Raw genomic sequence first — 24,109 nt, forward strand, 5'->3', positions numbered from 1 at the left:
ATGGTCCAACAAGTAATGACCTCACTTCCTGTCAGGGATAGTGAGAATATTCCAAGAGATTTGCAAGAAGGATATATAAATAAAATAGAAACAGTCTTGACACAAATTTATATTCATTCATGAGTCTTTTAAACTGTTTTAATAATTGGTACTGTTTGTCAGGGAAATAAGAATCATAAAAGACGGCGTGGAACGCACGCTGGAACTCAAAGGCGCTTCCGGGGGCCGGAAAAGGAAGTTAGAACGTAACTTCCGGTAACAGGAATAACTTATATTAAATGCGGATTTAGGCTTAACAAAGTGCCCGCTGCGATCAGCCGCCGTAGGTACTGGGCGCGCTGATCGCTGATGGGCTAGCAAGAGGCCGTGCTGTGTAGCGCTGGAGTGACGGGCACGGTAATGCGGCGGTCGATGAGGTCATATCGTTGGTCACGTGATGCGTCATCGGACTGGTGGAACGCACACGTGACTGCTTATCTGGACCGCATCTGCATCTAATAGATGCAGTTGATGCCTCACTATAAAAACAGTTTATAAGAGAAACATGATTTAAAATAGAACACATTCATATAGCATATGTCATTCGAGTATTCTTATTAGACAAAGTGCAAAAGATTTAATCAAAAATAAACATATTTGATGTAAAGAGAAGGTTTTCATAGGACAGTTTCTTGCTCTTTGATAGATATGCAGAATCTTCAAACATGATGATTTCATAAATATATGTACAGTCTTCAAAAATGGTGATCTTCAAAAATGATGAACTGGACTGATGATGAAGTAAAGGGCAGGTTTTTTGTATAGAGCGGTAAATTAGTCATTATAGGGCAAGATAAATTCTTATTCCCTGAGAATCATAGGAAAAAACAGCATCCTTAAAAAAAATTTATTTAGTTGTACAGAAAATACGTGATAACAGTGACTTTGTGTGGCATGCATAGTGTGAAAATTCATTAACCAGTGTAAAATGTTGCGCAGTTCAAAAAACATACAGTTCAAAAAACATTCAGTACAACATACTGAATTCATCTGGACTTTGGCTTCCGTGCGGGTTCGCAGAGGTACCTTGACACATGCACAATGCAAACGCAGCACATGTGCAGTCTGACAATAATCGATCAGTTCTATTGAACATCGACTTTGCGTACTTCTCTGAATCAGGCCCTTAAACATAAATGTTTAAGGCTCAAACTCACTCTGTTTATTGTACAGCAAAAATACAGTTCAGCGACAAAATAAAGCAGAAATACAAAACAATAAACCAAGTGTTTGTCATTTTTTTTTTTTTTGCAAAAAGTAGTTTTATTAAATATAACAGTGAAATATCTACACAATGTGATTTTATTAGTACACGTTTACAATGAAAAAATAACAGATCACAAACCTATTTTTGCCTTAAACCGGTTAACAAAACATTTAATTAGTCACAGGGTCACCTCAAAAAATGTCAGCACCAGGAAGGGCAGTTGCTGCATGCTGGAGGTAGAGGCAAGTTACAGGACATATTACATGGCTATTTACTCACCTGGGTCAATCTACGTTAGTTATAGCGATAACTTTACTTTGCAAGGGTGAAGTCATGCCACAGTCTGTAATATGTAGCCAGTGCTGCATTTTGAGAGGATGTGATGTTTCCTTGGCAGATGTTCAGTGCCTTACAGTATGTGGCTGCGCCCAGGTGGCACAAAATAGAACATTTATTTGAAAGAAAAAAAAAAAAAAAAATATATATATATATATATATTCACTGGTTTAATTTGCAGTAAGTATACAGTCAAAGTTACATGAGGTAGGAGGTGGTCAAAGTTGCCATACCACCAGCATTAGACTTCAGACCAAATACTGTTATATGGAAGGGGGAGGGGGGAGTGGACGCACCATATCCAGTAACATATTAATGCAAACCCATGCTTTCCTGTTATACAGTATAAACTCTTCTAAAAACACATTTGCATTCTAAGGGAGGTAGACACGTCATACACAATTTTTTCGGATTGTTCAACTTCGAATATAACATTACAACAGTTATAGCTGATCCTTTCTGGAGGAGTAAAATTCCTCTGAACATTATTGATCAAATTCACCATCTTATCCCATTATATGGGCTCACTGAATTGGGCATTTTGAAAATAAAATTTTTACAATTAAAATATTGTATTTAATTGATTAACATGGAAAGTGTGACCAGCATTATGCTACCTACACATAGTCTAATCCATTCACCTCCCATTTTAGCCACACACATGGCTGAAATCTGGCAGTTCAGTGATCAGTACACCCAATTTAAAAAATAAAAATATGAAATAAAGCTTATCATTATTGATGAGAAGACAGACTAAAAATTCACTGGGTAATAGTGATATCACTCTGCCATAAGGTAGTGAGCTTCACATCTCAGTGATGTCACTAGCTCCTAGCAATTTGATTGGTTGAATACTGCTATAGACCACATAATGGCCTGCCTCCACGTTAAATCTGAACAAATGGTTGTTCCTTCACACTGCAGAATATTCACAATAATAAGAGATGATACTGCATGAAAAGAATAGGGGAACTGAGGCATCAATAGTGAAAGTATGGGAAAAGTAACTAGGAGATAAATATTTAAAGTTCCATTTTGAGCTTGCTTAAATAATAGTGCAACTAGATTTAAATATACAAATAAAGAAAAACTATGGATGTAAAATTACTCACCAAGGCAAATAGATCACAGTTATTTGTAAAGTGGCTGTGTTATTCTACTATGCAGATCACCCTAAAATATATAACAAACCCATCCCTGTGTAAACATGGCACAAATTATGGCAAAGTCTCTGAAAATGCTAATCAGAAACAGGTCAAGTAGTTTTTCCCAAAAATCATCTTCACATTTTTTCCATCTCCTAGTTCTAGGTGTTACTTTTCATTAAATCCATGTAATAAAACGTTGCTCCTAGGGCCCAGCTGGTCTCAACGTCATTTATTTTCTTAATAAGCTTCAGTCGTTTGTCTTTTGGAAAACCCAACTCCTTAAGAAGACGTGTTATATAAGTCAGATCCATACAGAGGAATGCATTCTCGCCTGCTGGGGGTCATTCCGAGTTGTTCGCTCGCAAGCCGTTTTTAGCAGCTTTGCACACGCTAAGCCTACGCCTACTGGGAGTGAATCTTAGCATAGTAACATTGCGAACGAAAGATTCGCAATATTGCGAAAAGACATCTCTGTGCAGTTTCTGAGTAGCTCCAGACTTACTCGGCATCTGCGATCAGTTCAGAGCTTGTCGTTCCTGGTCTGACGTTACAAACACACCCAGCGTTCGCCCAGCCACTCCTCCGTTTCTCCAGCCACTCCCGCGTTTTTCCCAGAAACGGTAGCGTTTTTTCCCACACGCCCATAAAACGGCCTGTTTCCGCCCAGAAACACCCACTTCCTGTCAATCACATTACGATCGCCTGAACGAAGAAAAAGCCGTGAGTAAAATACCTAACTTCATAGCAAATTTACTTGGCGCAGTCGCAGTGCGAACATTGCGCATGCGCACTAAGCGGAAAATCGCTGCGATGCAATGAAATTTACCGAGCGAACAACTCGGAATGACCCCCGCTGTCTTTTCTATGGCCGTACATTCTTTCCTTGCTCTCATTTCAAAGTCTGCAACCTTTATAAAGCCGCCAACACTGGGATCTATCAAACGTGCATCCTCAGCCCGATCAAAGTAATCGGAAAAGGCATAAAAGAACAGGCTGGAAACCTCTTTGGCATGGCTTACTTTGCCACTCAGCATCTTAGATACTCTTCTATAACAGGATTCATACAAAGAAGTTACATCGTTCACCTTGTAAGATATTCCTGCTTGTTTAAACTCCGTAATAAAGCCAGGTGTTATACAAGGCGTCACCAACTCATCGCCTGGCTGCAAAGGCTTTTCATCTTCTCCACCCATAATTTGCAGTCTTGCTGACATTAAACCTAGTCCAAGGTAACTGTGTGAATATAGGTGGTATGTGTTGTTAAACAGATCAAAGTTGGTGATGTATCCCGCTGGTGCACTGGGAAAAGTATTCTTATCATAAGGATAGAAGGTGATTTGTGTTGACCCACCACCAAGATCCAGCATTCCAGACAACTTTTCAGAAGCATGTGTTATACTCCCAGTTAAAACGTTTACAGTAATCCAAGCAAATATCCCTTCATCAGTACTGTTCATGATAGAAACGCTATCTTTTCCAACAAGAAAAGGAAATGATTGAAAAAGGTCTGTTACAGTGTCTAGAAGCTTCTGAGCCTTCTCTCCCGGTAACAGACGTAACCCAGCTGTGGCTTTGAGGACCAGTGGAGTAGACCTCCATAGGTGACCAGGTATTTCTTCTTTTGCAATATCAAGCAATTCCTTTATCCCTGCAGCACACTGCCCTGGATCATCAGCATATGCAGACAGTCCTGGCTTTATAGCCTTAAATATTTCATTCTCCAGGTGCAGGGGATCAGAGGATATTTTCTTGAATTTATATACATGTATTCGGGTACCAGTGCTCCCAGCATCAAACATTATTCCATAAAGGATTTCATTAGGAACAGTTTCTCTCCCATGTTCAAGCTGCAGGTGAGGAAGAGATTTCTCCATTGCCACAGGAGTGCTAGGTTTCCATCTGATGTAGCTGATGAAGAGTGTAATGCCCAATACAGTCACTAAGATGAATGGCAGCTTTGAGATCTTCATGGTTGATATTTTATAAGACTTGTCGTACACAGTTTGAGTGCCGGGTGCCCCCCCCCCCCCCCCCCCCCCCTCGTGTTTGTCATTTTTGGGGGAATTAAAACATTAAACATACTGTCGTTTTTAGTTAAAAAAAAGTTAACGAATTGGGAGAGGTTGGGTAGAAGAGCCACAATGCAGTCTTATACCCATATAAAATTCAGCTATATTATTAAAATGCAGTTGGCCGTATTCTTAAACTTTACAAACAAGAACTATTGCTTATTAGCTCCATATAGAGAAACATTATAGTACTGTACATCTCCTGGTGTTGGTGATGGAAAGGCCGTGAGGAGATCCTCACCGTCTTGAACCCTAATGAATCTTTGCCAGCTATGCCATTTAACAGAGAGTGATGGGTTTGACATTTAGTGTGGAACTCCCAAGGTTTCCATCTTATTTGCAAACTGTACCCTAGCTATAATCTGTCATGAAGCAAACATAGACTGCACTGGCCTGCCGGGCGCTCCCTCACCTCTCCTGCATCGGCATGGTGCGACGGCGTCCTCTTGCCGGCAGCTGCTGCTCATCCAGTCTTCTCCACTGTGGCCGCGGTGATTGGTGTCCCACGTGGAGCCGGCTACGGGTGCCACCATCTTGTTTTCTTTGTTACATGCACTCAGGAGCATCAATTTATTATTTATTAACAGTTTCTTATATAGCGCAGCAAATTCTGTTGCGCTTTACAATTAGAGACAACAAAACAAAACTGGGTAATAACAAACAGCCATAGAGGTAGGCAGGCCCTGCTCGCAAGCTTACAATCTATAGGTATTGGTAAACAAGGATAGGTGCTATCGAATAGTTGTCCATCTGATTGCAAAGGTTCATGGTGGGCTGTATGATATAGGGGTATATGCAATTGCAGGCGAATTCCAGAAATAGTCGAATTCCGGAACTTTTTCGCCTCAAAAAAAACAATTCGCCTATGCAGTACAGTACTTTATCGCAAAAAAACGGACATTCAAAATTCGACTTTTGGCAATTCGACTTTTTTCGCATTCGACTTTTCTGCAATGGTACAGATGCTGCAATTCGCCCAAAGCATATTCAATTCAAGTTTGGAAATTCGCCTGCAGTGCTTTTCGACCGCAAATTCGACTATTTCAGTCCGCCTCAGTTGACTGGCGGGATCTAAAAAAAAAATTTTAGTACATGATTTTTTTTGATATTTGAGGATTGCTAGTAGCATATCTATTTATATTTGAAAGGATTATCTACTTGGTTTGTCTTTTTTTGCTTCACAAGTATTATTTAATTGATTTTTTAAAGGAATATTTTTTTCTTCAATCTCCTGAGGGAAATTTACCCATGATTCCACAGTTTTACCCAGGATACACTTCTGCAAAGCCCCTCCTATCTCCTCACTCCCAGGTTTGAGACTACAGGGAGAAGGAGCCATTTTACAGTCAGCTCTGTGGAATCGTTTTTTTAGGAAAATTCCTGCGTTTTAAAACACATTCCTATTTTTGTACTGACTACAATGATGGAGCCTTTTTCTGACCAGATTGTGATGTTCATGCTGGCTGCAAGCATGATGGAGGAAGAAAGTGCTGATGAACATCAGGATCCAGGTCAGCAAATGTCTGCATTGGGTGAGCCAGTATTGCGGGTTTCATTTCCACGTCCACGCCAGTATCGCACTAGGCGTGAACTGGAGGATCTCAGCGAGTTCGAGGTGATACAAAATTATCGCTTATCGACTCGCGACATATATTCGCTGTACGCTCTGTTGGAGGCCGACTTGGAACCTCGGGCACGGACAAATCGTGCAATCAGCGGTTTTCAGAAACTGCTGGGGACGTTACATTTTTTGGCGTCAGGCACATTCCAGCCTACACTGTCTCAAACATGCGGTTTTTCACAGTCGACACTGTCGCGCTGTATAACCCAGGTCATTAGGGCTTTCCGCAAATTGACGATCCAGTACATTACATTTCCAGAGACGGACAGCGAATGTCGTGAGATCAAATTAGGCTTTTTCAACAAATACAAATTTCCCAATGTGCTGGGCGCGATTGACTGTACCCACGTGCAGATCAGACCGCCACGGAATTCAGAGGAATGTTTTCGGAACCGAAAACAGTTCCATTCCCTGAACGTGCAGGCGGTCTGTGATGTAAACATGAGATTTTTGAACATTTTTGTGGGATTTCCTGGATCATCTCACGACTCCTTCATCCTAAGCCAGTCATCGCTGTTTGACAAGTTCGAAACAGGAAACATGCCTGGTGGCTGGCTGTTAGGTATGTATTTTCATTTTTTTATTTTTTTATTATTTTTTTATTATTTTTTTTGAATATTTTTTACAAGTACCTAACATTTTTTTTATATTTTCTATAGGCGATGCGGGTTATCCAAACAAACCGTGGCTGTTGACCCCATTGTCTAATCCTGTTGGTAGAGCAGAAAAACGTTACCAAGAGACACACATTGCATCGAGGCAAATAATTGAACGTGCCTTCGGTGTACTTAAAAGCCGGTTTCGATGTTTAGACACTTCCGGCGGTGCTCTTTTGTACTCACCGTCGAAGGTTTGCGGCATGGTAAATGCATGTTGTATTTTACACAACATATGTGTCGCAAACCGTTTGCCGGTGACTCTTCGTCGTAGTGCTTTCCGACGCGGGAACCGGTCTTCTGCTCTACCGGTGGGTATGGGCGAAGGAGAGGATTCCCGGCGGACATTGATCCAAAATTATTTTGCAGTTGCCTGTGAGTATACTGACAACATTTGTATTATCGTGTAAACTGACATTGGAATATTTTTAAAAAAAACCTCTTCATTTATCTATTTCAGAGTTTTACATCCTGTTGATGTATATCCCCAGGCCATGTTTGTACAGTTCGTTCCCCCCTGTTTTATCCTGTTGGGTTACCGCAAATATTTGACCCTTTTATCCAACTCTACCATGGGCGACCTACTGGAGATGTGGACCTGACCCTCCGCCATGTAGCAGACAACCCCCTCAGGTGAGATGTATTGACCAAGACTCCCTTGTCCAAAATCACCCCGGCATGTCCAAAGTGCAGCCCTCCGGCATTTGCAAGACTGCACATCCAAACATTCCCTCCTGATACACCAATGCTTGTCAGGGAATGTTTGGATGTGTGGTGACGCGAGTGGCGGAGGGTTGCATTTGGACCCACTGTTCCCCGCTTGTGTTGTGTGGACTGTATGTACCTCTTCTTTCCAGTCCCAGGGTGACACTATTACCCACATCTGGAAGCTCAAACTGTTCTCTTCCACAGGTCCTGCGGTGTATCTTCCCAAGTGGCGTGGATGTGAGGAGACACGACATTTCACCTGATGTTCCATGGGCGACCTACTGGTGATGTGGACCTGACCCTCCGCCATGTAGCAGACAACCCCCCTCAGGTGAGATGTATTGCCCAAAACTCCCTTGTCCAAAATCACCCCGACATGTCCAAAGTGCAGCCCTCCGGCATTTGCAAGACTGCACATCCAAACATTCCCTGAAACAGCAATGCTAGTCAGGGAATGTTTGGATGTGTAGTGATGCAAGTGCAGGAGGGTTGCATTTGGGCCGCTGTAACCCGCTTGTGTTGTGTGGACTGTTGTATGTACCTCTTTTTTCCAGTCCTAGGGTGACACTATCACCCATATCTGGAAGCTCAAACTGTTCTCTTCCACAGGTCCTGCGATGTATCTTCCCAAGTGGCGTGGATGTGAAGAGACACGACATTTCAACTGATGTTCCATGGCCGACCTACTGGTGATGTGGACCTGACCCTCCGCCATGTAGCAGACAACCCCCCCTCAGGTGAGATGTATTGCCCAAAACTCCCATGTCCAAAATCACCCCGACATGTCCAAAGTGCAGCCCTCCGGCATTTGCAAGACTGCATATCCAAACATTCCCTGAAACAGCAATGCTAGTCAGGGAATGTTTGGATGTGTAGTGATGCAAGTGCAGGAGGGTTGCATTTGGGCCGCTGTAACCCGCTTGTGTTGTGTGGACTGTTGTATGTACCTCTTTTTTCCAGTCCCAGGGTGACACTATCACCCATATCTGGAAGCTCAAACTGTTCTCTTCCACAGGTCCTGCGATGTATCTTCTCAAGTGGCGTGGATGTGAAGAGACACGACATTTCAACTGATGTTCCATGGCCGACCTACTGGTGATGTGAACCTGACCCTCCGCCATGTAGCAGACAACCCCCCCTCAGGTGAGATGTATTGCCCAAAACTCCCATGTCCAAAATCACCCCGACATGTCCAAAGTGCAGCCCTCCGGCATTTGCAAGACTGCACATCCAAACATTCCCTGAAACAGCAATGCTAGTCAGGGAATGTTTGGATGTGTAGTGATGCAAGTGCAGGAGGGTTGCATTTGGGCCGCTGTAACCCGCTTGTGTTGTGTGGACTGTTGTATGTACCTCTTTTTTCCAGTCCCAGGGTGACACTATCACCCATATCTGGAAGCTCAAACTGTTCTCTTCCACAGGTCCTGCGATGTATCTTCCCAAGTGGCGTGGATGTGAAGAGACACGACATTTCAACTGATGTTCCATGGCCGACCTACTGGTGATGTGGACCTGACCCTCCGCCATGTAGCAGACAACCCCCCCTCAGGTGAGATGTATTGCCCAAAACTCCCATGTCCAAAATCACCCCGACATGTCCAAAGTGCAGCCCTCCGGCATTTGCAAGACTGCACATCCAAACATTCCCTGAAACAGCAATGCTAGTCAGGGAATGTTTGGATGTGTAGTGATGCAAGTGCAGGAGGGTTGCATTTGGGCCGCTGTAACCCGCTTGTGTTGTGTGGACTGTTGTATGTACCTCTTTTTTCCAGTCCCAGGGTGACACTATCACCCATATCTGGAAGCTCAAACTGTTCTCTTCCACAGGTCCTGCGATGTATCTTCCCAAGTGGCGTGGATGTGAAAAGACACGACATTTCAACTGATGTTCCATGGCCGACCTACTGGTGATGTGGACCTGACCCTCCGCCATGTAGCAGACAACCCCCCCTCAGGTGAGATGTATTGCCCAAAACTCCCATGTCCAAAATCACCCCGACATGTCCAAAGTGCAACCCTCCGGCATTTGCAAGACTGCACATCCAAACATTCCCTGAAACAGCAATGCTTGTCAGGGAATGTTTGGATGTGTAGTGATGCAAGTGCAGGAGGGTTGCATTTGGGCCGCTGTAACCCGCTTGTGTTGTGTGGACTGTTGTATGTACCTCTTTTTTCCAGTCCCAGGGTGACACTATCACCCATATCTGGAAGCTCATACTGTTCTCTTCCACAGGTCTTCCGGTGTATCCTTCCTAAGTGGCGTGGATGTGAAGAGACACAGTTCCCCTGATGTTCCCTGGGCAATCTACTGTTGCCTTATAGGTAATTGTCTGCACTTAGTATAATATTAGGGCAATGGATATTGTCTGAATCAAAATATAATTCATTATAAATAGGCGATGTTACCATAGTGGACAGTATACTGGATATATATAGTAAGGAATAGATATGAAATAAGTTTGAATGTATGAGGTAATGTTTAGCTGATTTAAGAGATTAGGTTTGTGTATGTGTTTATATAGATATACTGTATATTTGTGTTTTACAGCAAGATGGTAAAAAATAGTGTAGGGAACAGGTTTATTCTGCTCTAGTCATAAATAAGGCCAGAGAGGTTACAGTAAGATCAAGAGTCATTGTAGAGAAAAGGTATTAGGCCATAAATGATAATAGGTATGTGACAGAGCTCTGTTGGTCATTGGAATTCACAGGTGTGCTTACAGTAGATCAGAATCTACTGGTTTGTCTATTGTCCAGTGAAGGTTAAAAGCTAGGGAGTATAAATTAACTACTATGAAAAGAGATCACATCCATTGATAAAACATTGTGTAACCGACCCCAGGAAAACTTGTCAATACAACAGAACTTTGGATGAAAAGACATTCCAGATTTTACAATACTATACTTGCTTAAGGCAGTGTGGACACCACACTTTTATGACACCATGCCTCCGTGAACAGGACACGACAGCCCAGTTCAATGTTTGTTTTATTACACCTTGGAATCTGACAAACCTATAATTACCTATTCCATTGGAAACTATGAGAATATGATAGTTTGAATTGGTAAAATATGAGATAAAAGGACCAGACTTGTAGTTAGGAGTTAGAAGGAAGAGGGAGAGGGAGAAGAAGAAGGAGAAGGAAGGAAGTCAGTCAGGAGGAGAAGTCATGGAGAACATGCAGAAGATGGGGAGAAGAATTGGCTGCGCTTGTAATGTGGCCAAAAAAAAAAAAACCAACCTGGTTAATGGAGAGCTGACAAACACAAAAATGATAATAAAAATTGTTTATTTAAAATATAAATATACCAATGAAATTAGCACAATATCCTGAAATATTGATTATATAGGTGTACTCTGAGCTGACCCTAAATATCAAACAACAAGTAGCAGCATTGATACAATTATTAGATGATTATGAGAGAAAGTTATAACAATAATGTAACAAACATGTGGCTTCTCACTGAGATCAATCATTCACAGAATTCATGAGATTAATATTATCTAGGAGTACAGAGGCAGCATGTACTACGAGAAATAGGAGAGTCCCAACAGCAAATGGTTTAGCTTGAGGAAAAATGATTAGCTTATCTCTTAAGGGCTATTTGTACCGGGCGTCCCCGGTAAGATCCAGTAATGCCCTTTTGATGGATAAATGATTCTAGCAGACTGCCCTAATGGGAGCTATTCCCGTATGCTGGGAAATAGCTCTGCTTTAACCGGCTTTATTTCCAGGGATCTCCCGTGAGCTGGTAGAAATCCTTTAAAGTGCCCACTTACGTGCAGTTAGGAGTAACAGGTCCCTTGCCGTTAATTGCTTAATTAGCAGAGCAGAAAGTACTTGCCGTGCAGCGAAGTTTTTCCAGAATGGGCAGGTGTGAAGAGATGAATGAGCACACTGGAGCTGAAGTGTCCGTGCTCGGCAACCGCCGCTGGCAGCAGGGGAAAGCCGCTCAGTGAGAAGCGCTGATCGGAGCCGTCCGTAGTGGATGCTTGAAATGCCGGAGTTCAATGGGTCAGCAATCAGAGGGATGGTGGGAGGAGCCTAACGCGTTTCGTCACGATTACGTGACGAAACGCGTTAGGCTCCTCCCACCATCCCTCTGATTGCTGACCCATTGAACTCCGGCATTTCAAGCATCCACTACGGACGGCTCCGATCAGCGCTTCTCACTGAGCGGCTTTCCCCTGCTGCCAGCGGCGGTTGCCGAGCACGGACACTTCAGCTCCAGTGTGCTCATTCATCTCTTCACACCTGCCCATTCTGGAAAAACTTCGCTGCACGGCAAGTACTTTCTGCTCTGCTAATTAAGCAATTAACGGCAAGGGACCTGTTACTCCTAACTGCACGTAAGTGGGCACTTTAAAGGATTTCTACCAGCTCACGGGAGATCCCTGGAAATAAAGCCGGTTAAAGCAGAGCTATTTCCCAGCATACGGGAATAGCTCCCATTAGGGCAGTCTGCTAGAATCATTTATCCATCAAAAGGGCATTACTGGATCTTACCGGGGACGCCCGGTACAAATAGCCCTTAAGAGATAAGCTAATCATTTTTCCTCAAGCTAAACCATTTGCTGTTGGGACTCTCCTATTTCTCGGAGTACATGCTGCCTCTGTACTCCTAGATAATATTAATCTCATGAATTCTGTGAATGATTGATCTCAGTGAGAAGCCACATGTTTGTTACATTATTGTTATAACTTTCTCTCATAATCATCTAATAATTGTATCAATGCTGCTACTTGTTGTTTGATATTTAGGGTCAGCTCAGAGTACACCTATATAATCAATATTTCAGGATATTGTGCTAATTTCATTGGTATATTTATATTTTAAATAAACAATTTTTATTATCATTTTTGTGTTTGTCAGCTCTCCATTAACCAGGTTGGTTTTTTTTTTTTTGGCCACATTACAAGCGCAGCCAATTCTTCTCCCCATGTTCTCAGTAATCAATTAAGCATATACACAATGCTTTTTTGGCAGCGCTCGTGATGTTGCTTTAAAAACTATCCGATTAGGCGCTTCTAGCAGATTTTGTGTAGTTTTAGAACATGCAGAAGGAATGATTCTTGGGATGGCAATCTTTAACTTGCAAGTATACATTTTATGTTAGCAATTGAAACTGTTTGTGAAACTTATGTCATGTTGTTTTATGTTATGTAACGAAGGAAGCATATATAATTATAATTAGTATATATATCACTACTGTGTATATCTTATTCTGTACGATTTGATCTGCCTGTAAATAAAGAATCATATAAAAAGAGCGGTAATATTCAAGCTTGAACTCTCTTTAAGGAATCTTAACTTAATAACTTCATAAGTCATATGTATAAGGACTGCATATATGTATCAGCCAATTAGTTTGTAAGCCTGACATAATATATTTGCAGATATATATGATAAATGCATATTAATTGAAATATATCCATATATTAAATACCATATATGATATATTAAATATTAATATTCATAAATATGATTCCATAAAGCAATATTGGCGACCACGAATTGGACTTGTTATTACTGAATCTGATTATCTGATCTATAATATTTATGAGGAGTAGCAGATGCTATAAGCTGGCTACCAAATCTGCAGAATCACGGTGGGGATGTATCTATGAAAATTTATTACCATTGTGTAATGTCAATTTTGTATTCTGTATAACCTAGGATAAATGTGTTAGTGCAATATACGTTATTTTAACTAACATAATATCTATTAGGAAGCAGCACCAAAGGCTATAAGCCTGCTGGCAAAATACAAGATCACAGTGGAATAGGTTACAAATGAGAATAAAGAATTTAAAGGCCTAGAATAGAAAATGTGCACAGTGGAAAAGAGTATTTCCAAATAAATGTATAAATGTACCAGGTATTAGAGTTTAACCTTAAGACACCGGTCAATCTTAAGGAGAGGATACCTTCAGTACTAAAAACAAAGAATATATAAATTTAGCATTGAAATGTTAAAAATGCAAAAGTTTTCTGTAGCATTTAGAAAAATGCGCAGAACTGCGGCTCTAGAAGCCAAACAGAAATGTAAAGAAGAATCAGGTTCACGTCTTCGTAAGGCGTGCCTGACCATTAATGCAAAAATGCATTCGTTATTTAAGTCCCTTAAACAGAAAAATAAACAGAAAAAGTTTGGGGCAGAAGCGAAAAGCCTGACAGTTTGTAATCAAATTGTCAAGATCTCTGATGAAGAGATAACATCCAGCAAGCAAGCTGAGATAGAAACACCAAACAGGAATAGTGTTGAGGTATGTGAAACTCTGTACACAGAGTCTACAGGAGTCAGAAATGACTTAATCAGTCAAGATCCTAAAATTAAGGAAAGTTACATGTTGCAGGACTGCATCAATGTGCAGCGCATGGAGTCTGCTATGGTCACACAGACCACCAGCAGAACAGCCTCTGTGGTAAAGGAAGAAAGTAGCAATGTGCCGGATGTGTCTATCATCAGACAGCACATTAATGTAAAGGAGGTAGCAGCAATAGGAGATGTCCCCTATACTGTGTCTAGTAAGGGGGAAGATCATTGTAACTCAGATTATGAGTATTCTGCTGAATACACTCTCAGAGTTCCCAATGTAAATGAAGAATTTGTTATGCCCTTAGGCAAAGGTGAATTGTCAGCAGATTTAAACACTGATAGCAGCAGTACAGTGCACACAGGGGTGGGGAAGTTCCCCATGGTGAAAACTCCCATGGCAACCAGAGTTGCAAACCTTGAAATGTATTCACCTGGAAACATGTTTAAAGGGAAAATCCATGAAATTAATTCAGGAATGCATGTTTACAAACAAAGTTCCCAAACTTATGTAACCCCCACAGAGCACTCAGAGACTTCTAGTGATGGTGCAAATGTTTGCATGCTCTCAGAGAGACCACATGCAGAGTGTCATTCTGCAAACCACACACCAATTAACAATGACAAAAAGGATCACCAGGATGAAAATGTTTTTATGCCCTGGTGCCATAACCATTTTATTACAGGTGTGGAAAGACAGAAAGCCCTGGGACCTGCAATACATATTTGGCAAAGTTTAACAAGTTTCTCTCCCCACAAAAGTAGGTTTTTTCAGAAGCTCCAAGATTCTTCCAAACTAAGGAGCCACACCAAGCAGCAAACGCTATGGTTAAAGACAGTCTGGGACCAGGCTGCATCACAAGGGAGTATGGTCACAAGTGAATACGGTAGTATCATTCCTTTACTTGTTAGATCCAATGAAGCCATTGTTTGCTTTGATGTTCAAACAGCCACAGTTTCCAAATTAAACCTGCATCATATCTGCAGCGACAATTGTGCTGTCATTGACACACAATGTGACAGGAAAGATTGGCACAGGCCAGAAACAATTGTTTGTTTGTTATTCAATCGTTAAAAGACACATTTGTAAATTCTGTACCTGATAACATGCAGCAGATAGGACAGAATGCATAGCAAGCTATGTTAAATCACTGTATAAATATCTGTGATAGTCATTGTATGTATTTTTGTTTGATTCATAGTAATCCTGGCAACCTGTATACAGAATGGTGCAAGACTCCAAAAAGACTCCAATTTACAAGGGAAAAGGTCTTCATTAACCCTTTCATCGCTGCTATCCAGCAAAATCTACATAGCATCCCTAAAGACTGATATATGGACAAATCCTCAAGGAGTTTTCCAGTTTCACAAGAAAGGGGAAGGTTTTCATTAACCCTTTCATCACAAGTAATCATTACTTGTCTTTCAAACTACATGTACACTCCCACAACAGTGTACAGCACATCTCATCACTGTGATTATACAGAACTGTCTCATCCCTTCATATACCTTAATCACATATATGTAAACATTTGTCTGAGATATATTTTATATCATTGCATATATACCTTGTAAATATTTTATGTTTTTTTTATATATTACACAATAGATACTACCTATGCTTCCTTCGTAAAAGCTTCAAAAGTAATTAAATATCTAATACAGGATGGTATACCACGTTATAACAAATTGGGCCGAGATTATTAAGTGGGATGAATAATTCTCTTAATAAAGACTGTCACAAGTCTAAGATAATTATTTGTAGCATAACAGGGTCACTGTATATGCACATGGCTGCATATAAAATAATATTGGATGGAATTAGATATATTTAAAGCCATTCCTAAATGATATTTAATATCTGTTTGAAGCAAAATTATATTCATTTATTGTATTGATAGGATGTTACTATATACACATCAAAAGCATTTTAAATAATTATTAGTCAAAATATAGGTAGGATAGAAAACGCCTTTATATGGGTTAAACTGGTATAAGTTTATGTAAGATTGAGATGTATAAATAGGTACAAGGTAGAATAAGGAGATTTAAGACTGCATGGTAATTTATTCAGTGAGGAAATACAGAACAGAGTAGGTGTACTACTCACAGCCATTTGTGGTACTATTGCCCGAAGACAATTAAGACCTACTATTAACAAGCAAGGAAAGAAAGAAAGAAAGAAAAAAAAAAAAAAGACTGTTTCATATATGCCTGTTCTATTCAAAATCACAACCTGTTTGTGCAAAAGCAATATGGACACTGGTCACAACTGCGGCATTGGATAAACGCAAAGGAAACAGAACTGCTAAAGACTGTATAAAGACTATTACTATTACTGAGGGTCGTCACAAGTACTGAATGTTCAAGACACAGCACTCGACGTACACAGCCCTCTGCCTCAAACAGCGAAATGGCAAGCAAAGGAGCAGCTGCTACGAAGAATTCTACTTCTAGTAATGGTGCAAATGTTGCAAACGCAAGGCCATAATGCAAACGCAAGGCATCTCCAATTGCAAGCAAACCACGCAGATGACAGTCTTATCCCAGTAAATTGCTACATACAAGAACAGCAAAAATGTCCAAACGTACTGATCCAGATACAGAAAAAAGGTCTACAATTGGGCTATGGTATTCCAAATGTCTGTAGAAATTAGTTTTCCTCATGAATACTGAATAAAAACCTCAGTTTTGTCTGCTTTAGTTAAAAAGTAGAATAAGGTTAGGTAAGCTAAGAATTTTTAGAGATTTTTAAAATCATAATGGTTATTATTATTACACTTATGGTATATATTATGGTTACAACGAAAGTTATGTTTGAAGGAATATTTTGAAATGTATTTGGAAGCAATTACGCTAGTTTAATGTGTGGCCAATCAAAAGAATTTCTCATGGCCACAAGGGGGCGACTGTTGCCTTATAGGTAATTGTCTGCACTTAGTATAATATTAGGGCAATGGATATTGTCTGAATCAAAATATAATTCATTATAAATAGGCGATGTTACCATAGTGGACAGTATACTGGATATATATAGTAAGGAATAGATATGAAATAAGTTTGAATGTATGAGGTAATGTTTAGCTGATTTAAGAGATTAGGTTTGTGTATGTGTTTATATAGATATACTGTATATTTGTGTTTTACAGCAAGATGGTAAAAAATAGTGTAGGGAACAGGTTTATTCTGCTCTAGTCATAAATAAGGCCAGAGAGGTTACAGTAAGATCAAGAGTCATTGTAGAGAAAAGGTATTAGGCCATAAATGATAATAGGTATGTGACAGAGCTCTGTTGGTCATTGGAATTCACAGGTGTGCTTACAGTAGATCAGAATCTACTGGTTTGTCTATTGTCCAGTGAAGGTTAAAAGCTAGGGAGTATAAATTAACTACTATGAAAAGAGATCACATCCATTGATAAAACATTGTGTAACCGACCCCAGGAAAACTTGTCAATACAACAGAACTTTGGATGAAAAGACATTCCAGATTTTACAATACTATACTTGCTTAAGGCAGTGTGGACACCACACTTTTATGACACCATGCCTCCGTGAACAGGACACGACAGCCCAGTTCAATGTTTGTTTTATTACACCTTGGAATCTGACAAACCTATAATTACCTATTCCATTGGAAACTATGAGAATATGATAGTTTGAATTGGTAAAATATGAGATAAAAGGACCAGACTTGTAGTTAGGAGTTAGAAGGAAGAGGGAGAGGGAGAAGAAGAAGGAGAAGGAAGGAAGTCAGTCAGGAGGAGAAGTCATGGAGAACATGCAGAAGGAATGATTCTTGGGATGGCAATCTTTAACTTGCAAGTATACATTTTATGTTAGCAATTGAAACTGTTTGTGAAACTTATGTCATGTTGTTTTATGTTATGTAACGAAGGAAGCATATATAATTATAATTAGTATATATATCACTACTGTGTATATCTTATTCTGTACGATTTGATCTGCCTGTAAATAAAGAATCATATAAAAAGAGCGGTAATATTCAAGCTTGAACTCTCTTTAAGGAATCTTAACTTAATAACTTCATAAGTCATATGTATAAGGACTGCATATATGTATCAGCCAATTAGTTTGTAAGCCTGACATAATATATTTGCAGATATATATGATAAATGCATATTAATTGAAATATATCCATATATTAAATACCATATATGATATATTAAATATTAATATTCATAAATATGATTCCATAAAGCAATACTACTTACGTACAATTCAACTGCATTACAAATTTTATTAAAAACCACAGGAAACTTCTATTTTTTAAAGTTTATTGAAGAAAAATGTTATTTTTTAAATAAAGTTTGAAAGTTAATTAAAACAAAAAAGTAGTTTGTTCTTCTTTACATTCTTTTCTTGTGTATATAGATATCTGTGGGGAAAAGAAAAAAGTATATTAAAGTAAAGACATTTCTTTTCAATGAAAATTTGTGGAACAACACAGCCCAGCATGACCCATTGCTGGACTGTGTGGTTCTACAAAGGCATGCGGTTCAAAGTGAAATAGTGGCGTCAGTGGTCAGCACTTTGAAACGCTAACATTTGTGGAACAACACAGCCCAGCATGACCCATTGCTGGACTGTGTGGTTCTACAAAGGCATGCGGTTCAAAGTGAAATAGTGGCGTCAGTGGTCAGCACTTTGAAACGCTAACATTTGTGGAACAACACAGCCCAGCATGACCCATTGCTGGACTGTGTGGTTCTACAAAGGCATGCGGTTCAAAGTGAAATAGTGGCGTCAGTGGTCAGCACTTTGAAACGCTAACATTTGTGGAACAACACAGCCCAGCATGACCCATTGCTGGACTGTGTGGTTCTACAAAGGCATGCGGTTCAAAGTGAAATAGTGGCGTCAGTGGTCAGCACTTTGAAACGCTAACATTTGTGGAACAACACAGCCCAGCATGACCCATTGCTGTACTGTGTGGTTCTACAAAGGCATGCGGTTCAAAGTGAAATAGTGGCGTCAGTGGTCAGCACTTTGAAACGCTAACATTTGTGGAACAACACAGCCCAGCATGACCCATTGCTGGACTGTGTGGTTCTACAAAGGCATGCGGTTCAAAGTTTCTTGAATAGATACATTGAAACATGGTTCTACTCACCTTGGTACGCACAACACAAACTTATGCCGTCCACTTCATTTTTCCCCACCAATCCTATGAATAAGTCAAAAACACAGACTAGTGAATAGTAAATTCACACAATGAAAGCCTACTGTACACCATTACAAAAAGGATTTTTGGAAGAAAAAAGTGGTATCAGAATAGCTCTTTGGCCCATCATACATGTAGCCACAAGGAGCTTTCATCCGTTACCACACGCGCCCGCATACATGCCCGCGCATGTATGCCTACACAAAGCTCCTTGGTAGTACCCGGTCACGGGTGGGGAAGCCCAACACAGAAAACAATAGTAAGAAAAAAAACAAACTAATGGGAGGGGAAGAAAGGGATACATGAAAAACATATATAAGTAAATAAAACAATACGACCGGGTTTATGGTGGAAGTCTGTCCGGATCCTCTTCTTCCCCCTGATAGGGCGTCGATGTCCTGGGAGGCTGGGTAGTACGTTGACTGGGCCTCTGTGCCCATGCGGCTGTAGATTGTGCGGCCGGTGGTGGATGCATCTGGGGGGTGGGGTACATCCCTGTATATCCCTGGTACATCTGTGACTGTCTGTACTGGGATGGGACTTGAGGAAGGGTACGAGGCGTCCTTGTGGCTTGCGACGGCGGATATGGTGGATCACCAGCGTGTTGATGAGCTGGTCCTGGGAGCTTATCATAGATCATCTGCAGTGTGGTTGCGATGACCTGTTGGCTGGATGAGGAGTGTCGATGACTCTCCGACATGTTTTTATTGCTTTCTGCCAGACATGAGCTGTTGTCCACGAGCCGGGTCATGGATTCGGCCAGAATGTTAAGTACGTTCATATTCTCCCTATGATCTTGCATTCTGACCTGTAGTATTGTGGCCGTGCTGTCGGAAAGAGTCTTCTGCAGTTCAAGCAGACTGTTTGACATCTTCTCCATTGTCCTCTCAATGTTGTCCAGTCTGCTTCCCACGACATTTGTATACGTATCCTGGCGGGTCCCAATCTCCGATGCCAGGGTGTGAACCCTCTGAACAGTTGAGGGATTCTGCCCTTCCTGGATGTCTGCCACCACTTGGATTTGGGCAGCTGAAAAGAAAATTAGACAATATTATACACATTCATCATACATTTTTTTAAAGGCTCACAATTCAATTTACTCACACAGGGATGTAGTAACTGGAGCCTCCTGCACTTCCACCTCGTCATCCTCTGACGACTCCTGTAGGAGGAGATCCGGCCTGAAGTAGGAACCAATCCCCGAAGCTAGTCCGCTGCTGGTCCGTGGCACCACTGTTTGCAAAATAATTTTTTTGGGAAAGTTAATAAAATTTACACAACTGCTGCCCCCCCCCCCCCCCCCTCCCACACACACACAAAATAAATACAAACCTTCTCCATCCTGTGATGCCGCTGCTCCAGGAGCTCCACTTGTCCTCGTTTCGGAAGACTTTTCAAGGGTCTGGCTGGATACGTCTGCACGGCTGTCCTCAAACCCAAGAAAAGTTTCGTCTGTTAACCCTGTAGACTCAAACAGATCGGGTGATGGGTCCACAAGGGTTGTGTCTTGAGGCTCTTCAGTCACAGTCCCAGAGCTCCTGGAGAGACGACGATCTGGTGATGGCCTGCGCGCAGGAGCTGATGTTTGGCGCCCATCTTGTGGTGTGGTCGCCGACGGTGTCTGGCGCACAGGTGAAGTTCTGTGCGCTGATGTCTGGCGCACAGGTGATAGTCTGCGCGCTGACGTCGTCTGGTGCACAGGTGACAAACTGCGCGATGACGAACTGTGGCGCACAGGTGACGATCTGTGCGCTCCCGATGCTTGCGGCGCAGGTGATGGTCCGCGCGCTGCTGCCGATGCCTGCTGCACAGGTGATGGTCCGTGCGCTGGCGATGTCCTGCGCGCAGGTGATGTCCTCTGGGCAGGCCTGTCTGAAAAAAAAAACAACTCACATTAGCACATACAAAAATTTTAAAGGGAAGTACAGTTCATGTGAATGTATTCTTACCATCAGACCTCCTTTTGGACGGCTTATCTCCCGCCTTCTTCCGTCTTCTGGGCGGTTCTTCCTCCTCGGGAAAGCCAGCAGGACGGCTAGAGTCCACACCTCCGCGAACTCCTTCGACCATGGCAGGGTTCATGCGCCTTCTAATAACATCCTCCCAGGGTAGCCACTTCAGGTTGAGAGCCGGGCCACCTTCCGTAGCTGTCTCATGTCGGCGCTGAATCCCCATCTTCTTCTTGGTCTGTCTGCGGCAATCACTGTACCGCTTTAAGCAATTTCTGGTGCTCCGGTGGTTTCCAGATATTGCAGTGACTTGACTCGCAATGGATTCCCAGATGCTTCGCTTTGTCCTAGCTGCTGTTGTCTGTGCCCTTGGTCCATACAAAACGTCGTAGGACCTGTCGACGCAATCCACTAGGGTACAGTTTTCCGCCTCAGTGTATCTGGGTCCACGCGGCTTTTTCGGTCCTGCATCTTCACCAGAGGCTTCCTCCTCCGACTGCTCCTCTGGCTGGCTTCTTGCCTTTAGGGATTAAAAAAAAAAAAAATATTTTTTAATAAGATCGGTATGTACCTGTGAGTGTCAGTATCCCTGGCATTGCGCACATATTCCAGTAGGTGTGCATGGCATTGCACAAACTACAGTGGGTAAAGTTTGATGCTATTTGTGTCTGCAGGTGTGGTTAGTACCTTTCTACTAGGCTTTTTCTTGGACTTCTCATGGGCCCTTGACGACCGCGGCTGGTCACTACATGCCTGGTCGGTCGTATCCGCCTCCTGGGTTGGCTCCCACTCCTCGTTGCTATGCAGGGATAGATCCGAGGGGGTGGGGGAAGGGGCGGATCGGGTCTGCTTGTCCTTTGACATCTGTTAGAAAATAAAAATAAAATAAACATACATACATACATACATACATACGTACATGTATAAATGGCTGACCCACACAAAATGGCTGACCCACACAAAATGGCTGACCCACACAAAATGGCTGACCCACACAAAATGGTTGACCCACACAAAATGGCTGACCCACACAAAATGGCTGACCCACACAAAATGGCGACCAGACTGTCGACCAAACTTGCTCCAAATCACCCCAAACTGGCCAGAAAGCATCCCAGCACACTCAGGAGGTACACCACAGCTAAATTAGGAGGGAAAACACATGTTTGCCAAACAGCCGACAGCACATGTCGACCAGGCTGTCGACCAAACTTGCTCCAAATCACTCCAAAATGTCCAGAAAGCATCCCAGCACACTCAGGAGGTACACCACAGCTAAATTAGGAGGGAAAACACATGTTTGCCAAACAGCCGACAGCACATGTCGACCAGACTGTCGACCAAACTTGCTCCAAATCACTCCAAAATGGCCAGAAAGCATCCCAGCACACTCAGGAGGTACACCACAGCTAAATTAGGAGGGAAAACACATGTTTGCCAAACAGTCCACAGCACATGTCGACCAGGCTGTCGACCAAACTTGCTCCAAATCACCCCAAAACTGGCCAGAAAGCATCCCAGCACACTCAGGAGGTACACCACAGCTAAATTAGGAGGGAAAACACATGTTTGCCAAACAGCCGACAGCACATGTCGACCAGACTGTCGACCAAACTTGCTCCAAATCACTCCAAAATGGCCAGAAAGCATCCCAGCACACTCAGGAGGTACACCACAGCTAAATTAGGAGGGAAAACACATGTTTGCCAAACAGTCCACAGCACATGTCGACCAGGCTGTCGACCAAACTTGCTCCAAATCACCCAAAACTGGCCAGAAAGCATCCCAGCACACTCAGGAGGTACACCACAGCTAAATTAGGAGGGAAAACACATGTTTGCCAAACAGCCGACAGCACATGTCGACCAAACTTGCTCCAAATCACTCCAAAATGGCCAGAAAGCATCCCAGCACACTCAGGAGGTACACCACAGCTAAATTAGGAGGGAAAACACATGTTTGCCAAACAGTCCACAGCACATGTCGACCAGGCTGTGGACCAAACTTGCTCCAAATCACCCAAAACTGGCCAGAAAGCATCCCAGCACACTCAGGAGGTACACCGCAGCTAAATTAGGAGGGAAAACACATGTTTGCCAAACAGTCCACAGCACATGTCGACCAGGCTGTCGACCAAACTTGCTCCAAATCACCCAAAACTGGCCAGAAAGCATCCCAGCACACTCAGGAGGTACACCACAGCTAAATTAGGAGGGAAAACACATGTTTGCTAAACAGTCCACAGCACATGTCGACCAGGCTGTCGACCAAACTTGCTCCAAATCACCCAAAACTGGCCAGAAAGCATCCCAGCACACTCAGGAGGTACACCACAGCTAAATTAGGAGGGAAAACACATGTTTGCCAAACAGCCGACAGCACATGTCGACCAGACTGTCGACCAAACTTGCTCCAAATCACTCCGAAATGGCCAGAAAGCATCCCAGCACACTCAGGAGGTACACCACAGCTAAATTAGGAGGGAAAACACATGTTTGCCAAACAGTCCACAGCACATGTCGACCAGGCTGTCGACCAAACTTGCTCCAAATCACCCCAAAATGGCCAGAAAGCATCCCAGCACACTCAGGAGGTACACCAATGCTAAATGAGGAGGGAAAACACATGTTTGCCAAACAGTCCACAGCACATGTCGACCAGGCTGTCGACCAAACTTGCTCCAAATCACCCCAAAATAGCCAAAAAACACCCCAGCACACTCAGGAGGTACACCAATGCTAATAGAAGACCCAAAAAGTCATTTAAAGAATAAAAAAAAAAACGTGAAAAACTACCCCAAAATACAAGTCTCCCCCAAAAAATGCAGCAACACAAGCAAGGGGCTATACACATACCTGCACACATGCACACAT

At 42.2% G+C, this 24,109-nt stretch overlaps 1 protein-coding gene and 1 long non-coding RNA gene across 3 annotated transcripts; one reads left to right on the forward strand and one right to left on the reverse strand.

The window, feature by feature from the left end:
- Nucleotides 1-616: 616 nt before the first annotated feature.
- Nucleotides 617-4,748, reverse strand: LOC134910999 (ectonucleoside triphosphate diphosphohydrolase 6-like). Its single transcript, XM_063919389.1, has 2 exons — nt 3,579-4,748; nt 617-769 (listed from the first exon to the last, which is right to left on the reverse strand). Exons 1-2 carry the CDS (start codon nt 4,698-4,700, stop codon nt 617-619), a joined length of 1,275 nt encoding a protein of 424 aa, XP_063775459.1. The 5' UTR covers nt 4,701-4,748.
- A 2,149-nt stretch (nt 4,749-6,897) lies between these two features.
- On the forward strand, nt 6,898-9,800 carry LOC134911777 (uncharacterized). 2 transcript variants are annotated; one of them, XR_010176837.1, is made up of 7 exons: nt 6,898-7,451; nt 7,537-7,709; nt 7,989-8,115; nt 8,394-8,521; nt 8,800-8,927; nt 9,206-9,333; nt 9,612-9,800. It is a non-coding gene; the product is annotated as an uncharacterized LOC134911777 (long non-coding RNA). The 2 variants fall into 2 exon arrangements; XR_010176836.1 differs by lacking the exon at nt 9,612-9,800 and having other exon boundaries at nt 9,206-9,594.
- The last annotated feature ends 14,309 nt before the right edge of the window (nt 9,801-24,109 follow it).

The sequence above is a fragment of the Pseudophryne corroboree genome, chromosome 4 (genome assembly GCF_028390025.1).
Source record: "Pseudophryne corroboree isolate aPseCor3 chromosome 4, aPseCor3.hap2, whole genome shotgun sequence".
NCBI lineage: Eukaryota > Metazoa > Chordata > Amphibia > Anura > Myobatrachidae > Pseudophryne > Pseudophryne corroboree.